At 54.4% G+C, this 16,529-nt stretch overlaps 1 protein-coding gene across 1 annotated transcript in view; it reads right to left on the bottom strand.

Annotated features, from left to right (window-relative positions):
• The window catches only part of LOC106593115 (fascin), a 31,959-nt gene extending 16,015 nt beyond the window's left edge, over positions 1-15,944 (bottom strand). The window contains exons 1-4 of the mRNA XM_082976187.1: positions 15,372-15,944; positions 6,461-6,520; positions 5,110-5,160; positions 4,592-4,997 (exon numbers count right to left, since the gene is read on the bottom strand). Coding sequence (XP_082832313.1) covers positions 4,592-4,997; positions 5,110-5,160; positions 6,461-6,520; positions 15,372-15,698 — 844 coding nt within the window. The 5' untranslated portion in view covers positions 15,699-15,944. The remainder of the gene's footprint in view (positions 1-4,591; positions 4,998-5,109; positions 5,161-6,460; positions 6,521-15,371) is intronic.
• Between the last annotated feature and the right edge of the window lie 585 nt (positions 15,945-16,529).

Here is a 16,529-nt window from a genome sequence, read left to right as displayed (position 1 = left end):
ATCTCCTGACCTTTAAACCCTGCCGACACAGGATCATACTGCTGCCAGGGGGTTACTAGGAGACTATGTGGGTGTGTGTGTGTGTGTGTGTGTGTGTGTGTGTGTGTGATGATCTCTGGTCGCTCGTCTTTTCAGTTCGCTGCAGCCAGCGACTAAAACACACTCAACACAACAGGCTGGGTTGAACAGGACAGCAGCTGGGATACATGGGGAGCCAGATCAGTCTGTGTTCTGCACACACACACACACCTACTGATTCTTACAGCAGCTAGAGCCAGCCAGCCAGCCAACACCAGCCCACTCCCTAGCCAGAACCCTGCCCCGCTGTAATCAGGAGACTCACACAGGAGAGAGAGACCAGACGAGAGAGCTGATGCAATCGTCATCACACTGCCCTGTCCCCATCTGGACAAGAGGAACAACCATGTAAGAATGCTGTTCACCGACTACAGCATTCAGCATTTAACACCATAGTACCCTCAAAAACCCATCATTAAGCTCAGAGCTCTGGGTCTGAACCCTGCCCTTGGCCCCAAAGAACCTCAAACTTTTACAGATGCACAAATCGAGAGCATCCTGACGGGCTGTATCACCGCCTGGTACGGCAGCTGCCCCGCCCGCAACCACAGGGCTCTCCAGAGGGTAGTGAGGTCTGCACAACGCATCACCGGGGGCAGACTTCCTGTCCTCCAGGACACCTACACCACCAGATTTCACAGGAAGGCCAAAAATATCATCAAGGACATCAACCACCCGAGCCACTGCCTGTTCACCCCGCTATCATCCAGAAGGCGAGGTCAGTACAGGTGCATCAAAGCTGGGACCGAGAGACTGAAAAACAGCTTCTATCTCAAGGTCATCAGACTTAAATAGCTGGCCTCCACCCAGTACCCTGCCCTTAGCCACTGTTACTAGCCAGCTATCACCCAGTACCCTGCCCTTAGCCACTGTTACTAGCCAGCTATCACCCAGTACCCTGCCCTTAACCACTGTTACTAGCCAGCTATCACCCAGTACCCTGCCCTTAGCCACTGTTACTAGCCAGCTATCACCCGGTACCCTGCCCTTAGCCACTGTTACTAGCCAGCTATCACCCAGTACCCTGCCCTTAACCACTGTTACTAGCCAGCTATCACCCAGTACCCTGCCCTTAGCCACTGTTACTAGCCAGCTATCACCCAGTACCCTGCCCTTAGCCACTGTTACTAGCCAGCTATCACCCAGTACCCTGCCCTTAACCACTGTTACTAGCCAGCTATCACCCAGTACCCTGCCCTTAACCACTGTTACTAGCCAGCTATCACCCAGTACCCTGCCCTTAGCCACTGTTACTAGCCTCCACCCAGTACCCTGCCCTTAGCCACTGTTACTAGCCAGCTATCACCCAGTACCCTGCCCTTAGCCACTGTTACTAGCCAGCTATCACCCAGTACCCTGCCCTTAGCCACTGTTACTAGCCAGCTATCACCCAGTACCCTGCCCTTAGCCACTGTTACTAGCCAGCTATCACCCAGTACCCTGCCCTTAGCCACTGTTACTAGCCAGCTATCACCCAGTACCCTGCCCTTAGCCACTGTTACTAGCCAGCTATCACCCAGTACCCTGCCCTTAGCCACTGTTACTAGCCAGCTATCACCCAGTACCCTGAACTTAGCCACTGTTACTAGCCAGCTATCACCCAGTACCCTGCCCTTAACCACTGTCACTAGCCAGCTATCACCCAGTACCCTGCCCTGAACTTAGCCACTGTTACTAGCCAGCTATCACCCGGTACCCTGCCCTGAACTTAACCACTGTTACTAGCCAGCTATCACCCAGTACCCTGCCCTTAACCACTGTTACTAGCCAGCTATCACCCAGTACCCTGAACTTAACCACTGTTATCACCCAGTACCCTGCCCTTAGCCACTGTTACTAGCCAGCTATCACCCAGTACCCTGCCCTGAACTTAGCCACTGTCACTAGCCAGCTATCACCCAGTACCCTGAACTTAGCCACTGTTACTAGCCTCCACCCGGTACCCTGCCCTTAGCCACTGTCACTAGCCAGCTATCACCCGGTACCCTGCCCTTGGCCACTGTTACTTGCCAGCTATCACCCAGTACCCTGCCCTTAGCCACTGTTACTTGCCAGCTATCACCCAGTACCCTGCCCTTAGCCACTGTTACTAGCCAGCTATCACCCAGTACCCTGCCCTTAGCCACTGTTACTAGCCAGCTATCACCCAGTACCATGCCCTTAGCCACTGTTACTAGCCAGCTATCACCCAGTACCCTGCCCTTAGCCACTGTTACTAGCCAGCTATCACCCAGTACCCTGCCCTTAGACCACTGTTACTAGCCAGCTATCACCCAGTACCCTGCCCTTAGCCACTGTTACTAGCCAGCTATCACCCAGTACCCTGCCCTTAGCCACTGTTACTAGCCAGCTATCACCCAGTACCCTGCCCTGAACTTAGCCACTGTTACTAGCCAGCTATCACCCAGTACCCTGCCCTTAACCACTGTTACTAGCCAGCTATCACCCAGTACCCTGCCCTGCCCTTAGCCACTGTTACTAGCCAGCTATCACCCGGTTACTCTACCCTGCACCTTGTGTCACGTAGAGAGAGCAAAGGGTTGAGGGAAATAGGGATTGTTTTTACCTAAACAAATTAGGGATTTTGGTAACATAACTTTTTCCAGTCAGAAATTGCTGTGATTGTTACAGCTTCGGCAACACTGACAGAGAGACAGACAGACAGAGACAGACAGAGACAGACAGACAGACAGACAGAGACAGACAGACAGAGACAGACAGACAGACAGACAGAGACAGACAGACAGACCGGGTCCCAGTCACAGGGAAGAGAGAGAGAGAACGGGTGCTAGTCAGTCATGCGTTTGTTGTGTATTTTTAGCACAGCACAGACCCAGAACAATCAAATGAACTGTGGTTAAGACTCCCTCTAGTCATTTGTGTGTCTTAATTATTTAATCAAACAGTGTGCTTAAAGTATCAGACAGTGTATAGATTAAAAACACGTAGTCTGCCTCTGCCTCTGCCTCTGCCTCTGCCTCTGCCTCTGCCTCTGCCTCTGCGCTCCTAAACCCACTTCCTGTTTGGGATCCATGAAGAAGACAAGAGCTTTTTCCACAGACTCACGGACTGTCCTGTAGCACAACGACACGTGTTGTGGTCACGACCAGACAGCGTCCAGGTCTCATCTCTGGATCACACACAGTCCAGTGTGTTGCAGTCCCTCCCTTGGCATAAATCCAGACAAACGCCTGCACTGTAGCTGCCACACAAGAGGAGTCTCTCTCTCTCCCCCCCTCCCCTCCCACCCAGCCCGGCCCTAAGACAGTGTGTGTGTGTGTCTGTGTGTGGAGAGAGTGTGGGAGGCATCATCAGTAAACTACTGCAGGGATCACTGGGGCAGAATAGCTACAGAATAACACACAAACACGACAGGCAGGCAGGGTGTCAGAGCTGTTTCTCAGCCAGACACAAAATGGAGCCTCTCCTCTCTCTCAGGCTCTCGCCATCCCTCCCCCTCCCTCGCTCATCGCCATCCCTCTCTCTCTCGCTCTCGCCATCCCTCCCTCTCCCGCCCCCATCTCTCCATCTCCCGCCCCCCCCCCCCCCATCTCTCGCCCCCCTCGCCATCTTGCAGACCTTCTCCTTTCTCTATATGATAAATAGAACATGAGTTGTGTCTCTGGTCCAGGAGGAGGAGGAGGAGGAAAGGAGCTGAGGAAAGAGGAAGAGAAGCTGCTGGGTGTCTGCAGTGCACAGTTCAGAGAACTGACTGATTAAACACTCGCTGCGAGACACAGAGACACACAGAGACACACAGAGACACACAGAGACACACAGAGACACACAGAGACACACAGAGACACACAGAGACACACAGAGACACACAGAGACACACAGAGACACACAGAGAGTTAAGAACATACAGATATAGAATACCGCTGTGACCTTATATCATAGGAATAGAATAATCACAACATTATTCTATTCCCTATGAGATACTATCGCAACAGCGCTCTAACAACGTTCTGGGTCCACGTGGGTTAAGACAGAACCAGAACGAAGAGGTCCACCCTCCGTCTTTACAACTTTACCGCCAGGTCTATGAGCAGAATGTTCCCTGGCCTTCCATTACGTTCTGGGTTACCGCCAGGTCTACGAGCAGAAGGTTGTGATGGTCCTACCTCACCTGGTGGGGTTCTAGTCCTGTTCTAGAAGGTTGTGATGGTCCTACCTCGCCTGGTGGGGTTCTAGTCCTGTTCTAGAAGGTTGTGATGGTCCTACCTCACCTGGTTAGATTCTAGTCCTGTTCTAGAAGGTTGCGATGGTCCTACCTCGCCTGGTGGGGTTCTAGTCCTGTTCTAGAAGGTTGCGATGGTCCTACCTCGCCTGGTGGGGTTCTAGTCCTGTTCTAGAAGGTTGTGATGGTCCTACCTCGCCTGGTTAGCTTCTAGTCCTGTTCTAGAAGGTTGCGATGGTCCTACCCTGCCTGGTGGGGTTCTAGTCCTGTTCTAGAAGGTTGCGATGGTCCTACCTTGCCTGGTTAGGTTCTAGAAGGTTGTGATGGTCCTACCTTGCCTGGTGGAGACGTTCCTCTCGTTGCTGGCGGTGAGAACCACCTGAGGGTGACTCTGCTCCAGAGAGAACATCTCATCCTTCCCCACGCGACTAGTCTTCCCGCTCTTCATGGTCCCGCTGGGACCCGACGGAGCCAGGTATCGCCCGGAACAATCCCTGAACGCCACCTTCCCGGAGCGGAACTCCAGCGTGTATCCGGTGGTCTTGTCCGGCGCGGCCTCCAGGCTGCCGTCGTTCTTCAGAAAGCGGTTATCAGACGTCTGCAGGTGGTAACGTTGGTCCAGGAACACCAGGGTGATCAGGGAGTCGACCCCCCACGGGACGTCGCGGTCTATAGAGACCTCGTCCACCTTGGAGGACAGGTGGGCGTAACGCTTCCTGGTCACACTGAAGATGTTCACCTGGACGGGAGAGGTGCAGGGGTCAAAGGGGGTTGTAGGTGTGTTACCTGAGGGCGCATGGCAATGTGGACGCTTCATTTAGGGGGGGAGGGGGGGGTTGTAGGTGTGTTACCTGAGGATGCATGGCAATGTGGACGCTCCATTTTTCAGCCACTGACGCAGTCTGGGAGAGAGACCAAATATTACAGTCCACACACACACACACACACACGTTACAGTCCACACACACACACACACGTGTTACAGTCCACACACACGTTACAGTCCACACACACGTTACAGTCCACACACACGTTACAGTCCACACGTTACAGTCCACACACACACACGTTACAGTCCACACACACGTTACAGTCCACACGTTACAGTCCACACACACACACGTTACAGTCCACACACACACACACGTTACAGTCCACACACACGTTACAGTCCACACACACGTTACAGTCCACACACACACACACACACACACACACACACACACACACACACACACGTTACAGTCCCCACACACACACACACACACGTTACAGTCCCCACACACACACACACACACGTTACAGTCCCCACACACACACACACACACACACACGTTACAGTCCACACACACACACACACGTTACAGTCCACACACACACACACACGTTACAGTCCACACACACACGTTACAGTCCACACACACACGTTACAGTCCACACACACACGTTACAGTCCACACACACACACGTTACAGTCCACACACACACACACACGTTACAGTCCACACACACACACGTTACAGTCCACACACACGTTACAGTCCACACACACGTTACAGTCCACACACACGTTACAGTCCACACACACACACACACACACACGTTACAGTCCACACACGTTACAGTCCACACACACACACACGTTACAGTCCACACACACACACACACGTTACAGTCCACACACACACACACACGTTACAGTCCACACACACACACGTTACAGTCCACACACACACACACACACACACGTTACAGTCCACACACACACACGTTACAGTCCACACACACGTTACAGTCCACACACACGTTACAGTCCACACACACGTTACAGTCCACACACACACACACACACGTTACAGTCCACACACACACACACACACACGTTACAGTCCACACACACACACACACACACGTTACAGTCCACACACACACACACACACACGTTACAGTCCACACACACACACACACACACACGTTACAGTCCACACACACACACACACACACGTTACAGTCCACACACACACACACACACGTTACAGTCCACACACACACACACACACGTTACAGTCCACACACACACACACACGTTACAGTCCACACACACACACACGTTACAGTCCACACACACACACACGTTACAGTCCACACACACACACGTTATAATGTCCATTCGCTCGTTCAGGAAGTTGAAAACCCACCTACCTGGGCAAAGCAGCTGATCCTGTCCTCTGTGCCTCCCAGGTATCTGCCATGGACCTCCGACTGCAGAGAAACACAATATAATATATATCACACACACTACGTAGCCTTATAACCCTCCTTCTGACAAAACAATACCCTCCACACACACTACGTAGCCTTATAACCCTCCTGACAAAATACCCTCCACACAGACACTACGTAGCCTTATAACCCTCCTGACAAACAATACCCTCCACACACACACTACGTAGCCTTACAACCCTCCTTCTGACAAAACAATACCCTCCACAGACACTACGTAGCCTTATAACCCTCCTGACAAACAATACCCTCCACACACACACTACGTAGCCTTATAACCCTCCTGACAAACAATACCCTCCACAGACACTACGTAGCCTTATAACCCTCCTGACAAAATACCCTCCACACAGACACTACGTAGCCTTATAACCCTCCTTCTGACAAACAATACCCTCCACACACACACTACGTAGCCTTATAACCCTCCTGACAAACAATACCCTCCACACAGACACTACGTAGCCTTATAACCCTCCTGACAAACAATACCCTCCACACAGACACTACGTAGCCTTATAACCCTCCTGACAAAACAATACCCTCCACAGACACTACGTAGCCTTATAACCCTCCTGACAAACAATACCCTCCACAGACACTACGTAGCCTTACAACCCTTATCTTCCATATCAGAGAGAAACACAAGCTGTGTGTCTCCAGTTGCGCCAAACTACATTTCCTCCCCAGTTACAGACACACACACACACACACACGTGTTGCCTAAAGAGAGACCGTTACCGTGGTTACTCCATGGTTACCAGTCTCTTCAGAATGTTGAATTAAAACCCCTATTTTTATAAAAAACTTCACCGGTTATACATGTCGTTAGTCCTTTTTTGGCAGAAGGAGGAAGTGGGATTCACAGGGGGAAAAAAAAGTGTTGATTAACCCACTTTTTTGGTTTTTGTTTTGCGTCGGTCGGTTCTGTTGCACGTGATGTACAACACGTAAACAAATAAAATCAACGTCTTTCGAATGAAGCACATTTCCCCCTCCCATAATCCACTGGAAATGAAGCACATTTCCCCCTCCCATAATCCACTGGAAATGAAGCACATTTCCCCCTCCCATAATCCACTGGAAATGAAGCACATTTCCCCCTCCCATAATCCACTGGAAATGAAGCACATTTCCCCCTCCCATAATCCACTGGAAATGAAGCACATTTCCCCCTCCCATAATCCACTGGAAATGAAGCACATTTCCCCCTCCCATAATCCACTGGAAATGCGTTTGCCATTCGGTTATAAGGCTCTGACACGTCGTGCAAGTGTTTGTCACGTGAGAATTGAAACAAAAAATAATAAAAACTGAAATACAAAAACGAAGTCCAGACCAGCGTTAGTGAGCATTTCTCCTTTACCAAGATAATCCATCCCACCTGACAGGTGTGGCCTATCGAGAAGTTGATTAAACAGCATGATCATTACATAGGTGCACCTTGTGCTAGGGGGACAATAAAAGGCCACTCTAAAATGCGCAGTTTTGTCACACAACAATGCCACAGATGGTCTCAAGTTTTCAGGGAACGTGCAACTGGCATGCTGACTGCAGGAATCTCAACCAGAGCTGTTGCCAGAGAATTTAAATGTTCATTTCTCTACCATAAACCGCCTCCAACTTAGGGCTTATGCCCTCCCAGGCCCACCCAGGCTGCGCACCTGCCCAGTCATGTGATTGACATCCATAGATTCTGGCATTTTCATATATGAACTGTAACAAAGTAAAAATAATATTTTAAATTTAACTCAACATCGGGTCACTGGGCTAAGGTGTTCAAAACACGCTAGATGGCGAATTTGCAAAGGGTGCCACCTATGGACGGCAGGTTAGTGGTTAGAGGGGGGAGGCAGGTAGCCTAGTGGTTAGAGGAGGGGAGGCTGGTTAGTGGTTAGAGTGGAGGGGAGGCAGGTAGCCTAGTGGTTAGAGGAGGCAGGGTAGCCTAGTGGTTAGAGTGGAGGGGCGGCGGGTAGCCTAGTGGTTAGAGTGGAGGGGCGGCGGGTAGCCTAGTGGTTAGAGTGGAGGGGCGGCAGGTAGCCTAGTGGTTAGAGGGGGGAGGCAGGTAGCCTAGTGGTTAGAGGGGGGAGGCAGGTAGCCTAGTGGTTAGAGGAGGGGAGGCTGGTAGCCTAGTGGTTAGAGTGGAGGGGAGGCAGGTAGCCTAGTGGTTAGAGGAGGGGAGGCTGGTAGCCTAGTGGTTAGAGGGGAGGCAGGGTAGCCTAGTGGTTAGAGGAGGGGAGGCAGGTAGCCTAGTGGTTAGAGGAGGGGCGGCAGGTAGCCTAGTGGTTAGAGTGGAGGGGCGGCAGGTAGCCTAGTGGTTAGAGTGGAGGGGCGGCGGGTAGCCTAGTGGTTAGAGTGGAGGGGCGGCGGGTAGCCTAGTGGTTAGAGTGGAGGGGCGGCGGGTAGCCTAGTGGTTAGAGTGGAGGGGCGGCGGGTAGCCTAGTGGTTAGAGTGGAGGGGCGGCGGGTAGCCTAGTGGTTAGAGTGGAGGGGCGGCGGGTAGCCTAGTGGTTAGAGTGGAGGGGCGGCGGGTAGCCTAGTGGTTAGAGTGGAGGGGCGGCGGGTAGCCTAGTGGTTAGAGTGGAGGGGCGGCGGGTAGCCTAGTGGTTAGAGTGGAGGGGCGGCGGGTAGCCTAGTGGTTAGAGTGGAGGGGCGGCGGGTAGCCTAGTGGTTAGAGTGGAGGGGCGGCGGGTAGCCTAGTGGTTAGAGTGGAGGGGCGGCGGGTAGCCTAGTGGTTAGAGTGGAGGGGCGGCGGGTAGCCTAGTGGTTAGAGTGGAGGGGCGGCGGGTAGCCTAGTGGTTAGAGTGGAGGGGCGGCGGGTAGCCTAGTGGTTAGAGTGGAGGGGCGGCGGGTAGCCTAGTGGTTAGAGTGGAGGGGCGGCGGGTAGCCTAGTGGTTAGAGTGGAGGGGCGGCGGGTAGCCTAGTGGTTAGAGTGGAGGGGCGGCGGGTAGCCTAGTGGTTAGAGTGGAGGGGCGGCGGGTAGCCTAGTGGTTAGAGTGGAGGGGCGGCGGGTAGCCTAGTGGTTAGAGTGGAGGGGCGGCGGGTAGCCTAGTGGTTAGAGTGGAGGGACGGCGGGTAGCCTAGTGGTTAGAGTGGAGGGACGGCGGGTAGCCTAGTGGTTAGAGTGGAGGGGCGGCGGGTAGCCTAGTGGTTAGAGTGGAGGGGCGGCAGGTAGCCTAGTGGTTAGAGTGGAGGGACGGCAGGGTAGCCTAGTGGTTAGAGTGGAGGGGCGGCAGGTAGCCTAGTGGTTAGAGGGGGGCGGCAGGTAGCCTAGTGGTTAGAGTGGAGGGACGGCAGGTAGCCTAGTGGTTAGAGTGGAGGGGCGGCAGGTAGCCTAGTGGTTAGAGTGGAGGGGCGGCAGGTAGCCTAGTGGTTAGAGTGGAGGGACGGCAGGTAGCCTAGTGGTTAGAGTGGAGGGACGGCAGGTAGCCTAGTGGTTAGAGTGGAGGGGCGGCAGGTAGCCTAGTGGTTAGAGTGGAGGGGCGGCAGGTAGCCTAGTGGTTAGAGTGGAGGGGCGGCAGGTAGCCTAGTGGTTAGAGTGGAGGGACGGCAGGTAGCCTAGTGGTTAGAGTGGAGGGACGGCAGGTAGCCTAGTGGTTAGAGTGGAGGGGCGGCAGGTAGCCTAGTGGTTAGAGTGGAGGGGCGGCAGGTAGCCTAGTGGTTAGAGTGGAGGGACGGCAGGTAGCCTAGTGGTTAGAGTGGAGGGACGGCAGGTAGCCTAGTGGTTAGAGTGGAGGGACGGCAGGTAGCCTAGTGGTTAGAGTGGAGGGGCGGCAGGTAGCCTAGTGGTTAGAGTGGAGGGGCGGCAGGTAGCCTAGTGGTTAGAGTGGAGGGACGGCAGGTAGCCTAGTGGTTAGAGTGGAGGGACGGCAGGTAGCCTAGTGGTTGGGGGGGGGGGGGGGTAGCCTAGTGGTTAGAGTGGAGGGGCGGCGGGTAGCCTAGTGGTTAGAGTGGAGGGCGGCGGGTAGCCTAGTGGTTGGGGGGGGGGGTAGCCTAGTGGTTAGAGTGGAGGGGCGGCGGGTAGCCTAGTGGTTAGAGTGGAGGGGCGGCGGGTAGCCTAGTGGTTAGAGTGGAGGGGCGGCGGGTAGCCTAGTGGTTAGAGTGGAGGGGGGAGGCAGGTAGCCTAGTGGTTAGAGTGGAGGGACGGCAGGTAGCCTAGTGGTTAGAGTGGAGGGACGGCAGGTAGCCTAGTGGTTAGAGTGGAGGGACGGCAGGTAGCCTAGTGGTTAGAGTGGAGGGACGGCAGGTAGCCTAGTGGTTAGAGTGGAGGGACGGCAGGTAGCCTAGTGGTTAGAGTGGAGGGGCGGCAGGTAGCCTAGTGGTTAGAGTGGAGGGGCGGCGGGTAGCCTAGTGGTTAGAGTGGAGGGGCGGCAGGTAGCCTAGTGGTTAGAGTGGCGGGACGGCGGGTAGCCTAGTGGTTAGAGTGGAGGGACGGCGGGTAGCCTAGTGGTTAGAGTGGAGGGACGGCGGGTAGCCTAGTGGTTAGAGTGGAGGGACGGCGGGTAGCCTAGTGGTTAGAGTGGAGGGACGGCGGGTAGCCTAGTGGTTAGAGTGGAGGGACGGCGGGTAGCCTAGTGGTTAGAGTGGAGGGGCGGCGGGTAGCCTAGTGGTTAGAGTGGAGGGGCGGCGGGTAGCCTAGTGGTTAGAGTGGAGGGGCGGCGGGTAGCCTAGTGGTTAGAGTGGAGGGGCGGCGGGTAGCCTAGTGGTTAGAGTGGAGGGGCGGCGGGTAGCCTAGTGGTTAGAGTGGAGGGGCGGCGGGTAGCCTAGTGGTTAGAGTGGAGGGGCGGCGGGTAGCCTAGTGGTTAGAGTGGAGGGGCGGCGGGTAGCCTAGTGGTTAGAGTGGAGGGGCGGCGGGTAGCCTAGTGGTTAGAGTGGAGGGGCGGCGGGTAGCCTAGTGGTTAGAGTGGAGGGGCGGCGGGTAGCCTAGTGGTTAGAGTGGAGGGGCGGCGGGTAGCCTAGTGGTTAGAGTGGAGGGGCGGCGGGTAGCCTAGTGGTTAGAGTGGAGGGGCGGCGGGTAGCCTAGTGGTTAGAGTGGAGGGGCGGCGGGTAGCCTAGTGGTTAGAGTGGAGGGGCGGCGGGTAGCCTAGTGGTTAGAGTGGAGGGGCGGCGGGTAGCCTAGTGGTTAGAGTGGAGGGACGGCGGGTAGCCTAGTGGTTAGAGTGGAGGGGCGGCGGGTAGCCTAGTGGTTAGAGTGGAGGGGCGGCGGGTAGCCTAGTGGTTAGAGTGGAGGGGCGGCGGGTAGCCTAGTGGTTAGAGTGGAGGGGCGGCGGGTAGCCTAGTGGTTAGAGTGGAGGGGCGGCGGGTAGCCTAGTGGTTAGAGTGGAGGGGCGGCGGGTAGCCTAGTGGTTAGAGTGGAGGGGCGGCGGGTAGCCTAGTGGTTAGAGTGGAGGGGCGGCGGGTAGCCTAGTGGTTAGAGTGGAGGGGCGGCGGGTAGCCTAGTGGTTAGAGTGGAGGGGCGGCGGGTAGCCTAGTGGTTAGAGTGGAGGGGCGGCGGGTAGCCTAGTGGTTAGAGTGGAGGGGCGGCGGGTAGCCTAGTGGTTAGAGTGGAGGGGCGGCGGGTAGCCTAGTGGTTAGAGTGGAGGGGCGGCGGGTAGCCTAGTGGTTAGAGTGGAGGGGCGGCGGGTAGCCTAGTGGTTAGAGTGGAGGGGCGGCGGGTAGCCTAGTGGTTAGAGTGGAGGGGCGGCGGGTAGCCTAGTGGTTAGAGTGGAGGGGCGGCGGGTAGCCTAGTGGTTAGAGTGGAGGGGCGGCGGGTAGCCTAGTGGTTAGAGTGGAGGGGCGGCGGGTAGCCTAGTGGTTAGAGTGGAGGGACGGCGGGTAGCCTAGTGGTTAGAGTGGAGGGGCGGCGGGTAGCCTAGTGGTTAGAGTGGAGGGGCGGCGGGTAGCCTAGTGGTTAGAGTGGAGGGGCGGCGGGTAGCCTAGTGGTTAGAGTGGAGGGGCGGCGGGTAGCCTAGTGGTTAGAGTGGAGGGGCGGCGGGTAGCCTAGTGGTTAGAGTGGAGGGACGGCGGGTAGCCTAGTGGTTAGAGTGGAGGGGAGGCGGGTAGCCTAGTGGTTAGAGTGGAGGGACGGCGGGTAGCCTAGTGGTTAGAGTGGAGGGGCGGCAGGTAGCCTAGTGGTTAGAGTGGAGGGGCGGCAGGTAGCCTAGTGGTTAGAGTGGAGGGGCGGCAGGTAGCCTAGTGGTTAGAGTGGAGGGACGGCAGGTAGCCTAGTGGTTAGAGTGGAGGGACGGCAGGTAGCCTAGTGGTTAGAGTGGAGGGGCGGCAGGTAGCCTAGTGGTTAGAGTGGAGGGGCGGCAGGTAGCCTAGTGGTTAGAGTGGAGGGACGGCAGGTAGCCTAGTGGTTGGGGGGGGGGGGGGGGGGGTAGCCTAGTGGTTAGAGTGGAGGGGCGGCGGGTAGCCTAGTGGTTAGAGTGGAGGGCGGCAGGTAGCCTAGTGGTTAGAGTGGAGGGGCGGCAGGTAGCCTAGTGGTTAGAGTGGAGGGGGGAGGCAGGTAGCCTAGTGGTTAGAGTGGAGGGGGGAGGCAGGTAGCCTAGTGGTTAGAGTGGAGGGACGGCAGGTAGCCTAGTGGTTAGAGTGGAGGGACGGCAGGTAGCCTAGTGGTTAGAGTGGAGGGACGGCAGGTAGCCTAGTGGTTAGAGTGGAGGGACGGCAGGTAGCCTAGTGGTTAGAGTGGAGGGACGGCAGGTAGCCTAGTGGTTAGAGTGGAGGGACGGCAGGTAGCCTAGTGGTTAGAGTGGAGGGACGGCAGGTAGCCTAGTGGTTAGAGTGGAGGGGCGGCAGGTAGCCTAGTGGTTAGAGTGGAGGGGCGGCAGGTAGCCTAGTGGTTAGAGTGGAGGGGCGGCAGGTAGCCTAGTGGTTAGAGTGGAGGGACGGCAGGTAGCCTAGTGGTTAGAGTGGAGGGGCGGCAGGTAGCCTAGTGGTTAGAGTGGAGGGGCAGCAGGTAGCCTAGTGGTTAGAGTGGAGGGACGGCAGGTAGCCTAGTGGTTAGAGTGGAGGGACGGCAGGTAGCCTAGTGGTTAGAGTGGAGGGACGGCAGGTAGCCTAGTGGTTAGAGTGGAGGGACGGCAGGTAGCCTAGTGGTTAGAGTGGAGGGGCGGCAGGTAGCCTAGTGGTTAGAGTGGAGGGGCGGCAGGTAGCCTAGTGGTTAGAGTGGAGGGGCGGCAGGTAGCCTAGTGGTTAGAGTGGAGGGGCGGCAGGTAGCCTAGTGGTTAGAGTGGAGGGACGGCAGGTAGCCTAGTGGTTAGAGTGGAGGGACGGCAGGTAGCCTAGTGGTTAGAGTGGAGGGACGGCAGGTAGCCTAGTGGTTAGAGTGGAGGGACGGCAGGTAGCCTAGTGGTTAGAGTGGAGGGACGGCAGGTAGCCTAGTGGTTAGAGTGGAGGGACGGCAGGTAGCCTAGTGGTTAGAGTGGGGAGGCAGGTAGAGTAGTGGTTAGATTGGAGGGGCGGCAGGTAGCCTAGTGGTTAGAGTGGAGGGGCGGCAGGTAGTCTAGTGGTTAGAGGGGAGGGACGGCAGGTAGACTAGTGGTTAGAGTGGAGGGACGGCAGGTAGCCTAGTGGTTAGAGTGGAGGGACGGCAGGTAGCCTAGTGGTTAGAGTGGAGGGACGGCAGGTAGCCTAGTGGTTAGAGTGGAGGGACGGCAGGTAGCCTAGTGGTTAGAGTGGAGGGACGGCAGGTAGCCTAGTGGTTAGAGTGGAGGGACGGCAGGTAGCCTAGTGGTTAGAGTGGGGAGGCAGGTAGAGTAGTGGTTAGAGTGGAGGGGCGGCAGGTAGCCTAGTGGTTAGAGTGGAGGGGCGGCAGGTAGCCTAGTGGTTAGAGTGGAGGGGCGGCAGGTAGTCTAGTGGTTAGAGCGTTGGACTAGTAACTGAAAGGTTGCAAGTTTTTATCCCCGAGCTGACAAGATAAAAATCTGTTGTTCTGTGACACTTGTTCTGTTCCCCTGAACAAGGCAGTTAACCCACCGTTCCCCTGAACAAGGCCGTTAACCCACCGTTCCCCTGAACAAGGCAGTTAACCCACCGTTCCCCTGAACAAGGCAGTTAACCCACCGTTCCCCTGAACAAGGCAGTTAACCCACCGTTCCCCTGAACAAGGCAGTTAACCCACCGTTCCCCTGAACAAGGCAGTTAACCCACCGTTCCCCTGAACAAGGCAGTTAACCCACCGTTCCCCTGAACAAGGCAGTTAACCCACCGTTCCCCTGAACAAGGCAGTTAACCCACTGTTCCCCGGTTGGCTGTCATTGTAAATCAGAATTTGTTCTTAACTGACTTGTCCTCGTTAAATAAAAGGTCAAATAAACAAAATATGGCAGTGTGGGAACATTAACCCTATAAAAAAAGGTTGTGTAGAACTAGAAATATAGGCTACCGTTTATAATGTATTAATATTCCCTGCTGATATGAAAGATACATTCCTTATGTTTCTGAAACACTACCGCACAGGGCATTGAGGCGTCACTACAAAAACACCCTGGTTCGAATCTTAGGCTGTATCACAAAAAAACGGCGGTGAATGGGAGTCCCATAGGGCGGCGCACAATTGGCCCAGCGTCAGTCCGTGGTTTTTTTAACCGGTGTAGGCCGTCCATTGTAAATAATAATTTGTTTTTAACTGGACTTGTCTAGTTAAATAAATAAAAAGTGTAATTTAAAAATAAATTCAACGTTTAGAGAAAGCATCCGGGCCTTTTATAGACCACCAGTCAGAAGATATAATCGTTAATTACTATAATTAATAGGCGACAGAGCAGTTTACGTCTATAACTGAGGTAACAATACATAGGCAAGTCTTTCTCATGCTTTCAACTCACACCCCTCATCCTCCCTCATCCTACCTGCAGAGACCATCTTCCATCGTCGTGAGCCGTGATGACGAACCGAGTTTCGGGTCCAGAACTCTCACTATCTCCGGTAACGTTCCCGTCTTTATCCACCGCTATGTACCGACCCAGATGTGACTTGAGACAGAACACATTACCGCTAGTTTCTTCCCCGCTTCCTTGCTCCAGAGTCCAAATCTGTTTCTTCTTTAAACTCGTAGCCGAAGCGTTGATTTTAAAACCGAACGTTTCAGCGGTTAAATATTTATTCCCGCAGTTGATCAAACCGAACTGGATCTGAAGCATGTCGCTGGTCCCGTTACTCGCTCCGTTACTACACATGATCAATCAATCTCCTCCTCTCGGTTCTAAACCGGTCCCGGTTACAGTGTATCGGGTGTGTGTTATTTTTTTTCTCCCTGATCAACGAGGATTCGGTGGTTCCCGACGGATGCACTCTTGTTCCTCCGCCTCGCCTGTTTCTCTTTGTTTGGGAAGTGTCTGAAAGAGGGAGGATACGGTGTGTCGGTATGGAGAACGCGCAATTTCTCTGTGCTCTCGGCCACAGCATGCGCTCCGCGACCCAGCTGCGGTATTTATAGTGATTGGTGACGACAGACCTCAGGTCACTCCCCTCTGGATACAGCCACGGATGCATCTCAACAGTGGGATGAGGCTCTCCTCTCCTCTCCTCTCCCCTCCTCTCCCCTCCCCTCCTCTCCTCTCCTCTCCTCTCCTCTCCTCTCCTCTCCTCTCCTCTCCCCTCCCCTCCTCTCCTCTCTTCTCCTCTCCTCTCTTCTCTTCTCCTCTCCTTTCCCCCTCTCTCTTCCTCTCCTCTCTACAGTATCTATCTATTCTACAGTATCTCTATCTATCTATCTATCTATCTATCTATCTATCTATCTATCTATCTATCTATCTATCTATCTATCTATCTATCTATCTATCTATCTATCTATCTATCTATCTATCTATCTATCTATCTATCTATCTATCTATCTATCTATCTATCTATCTATCTATCTATATATTCTACAGTATCTCTCTATTCTACAGTATATATTTATTCTACAGTATATATTTATTCTACAGTATATATTTATTCTACAGTATCTATTTATTCTACAGTATATATTTATTCTACAGTATCTCTCTATTCTACAGTATCTATTT

This window comes from Salmo salar, chromosome 06 (genome assembly GCF_965601325.2).
Source record: "Salmo salar chromosome 06, fSalSal1, whole genome shotgun sequence".
In the NCBI taxonomy this organism is placed as follows: domain Eukaryota; kingdom Metazoa; phylum Chordata; class Actinopteri; order Salmoniformes; family Salmonidae; genus Salmo; species Salmo salar.
Note: the sequence above shows the minus strand (reverse complement) of the source record. Positions and strands in the feature narration are given on the sequence as shown.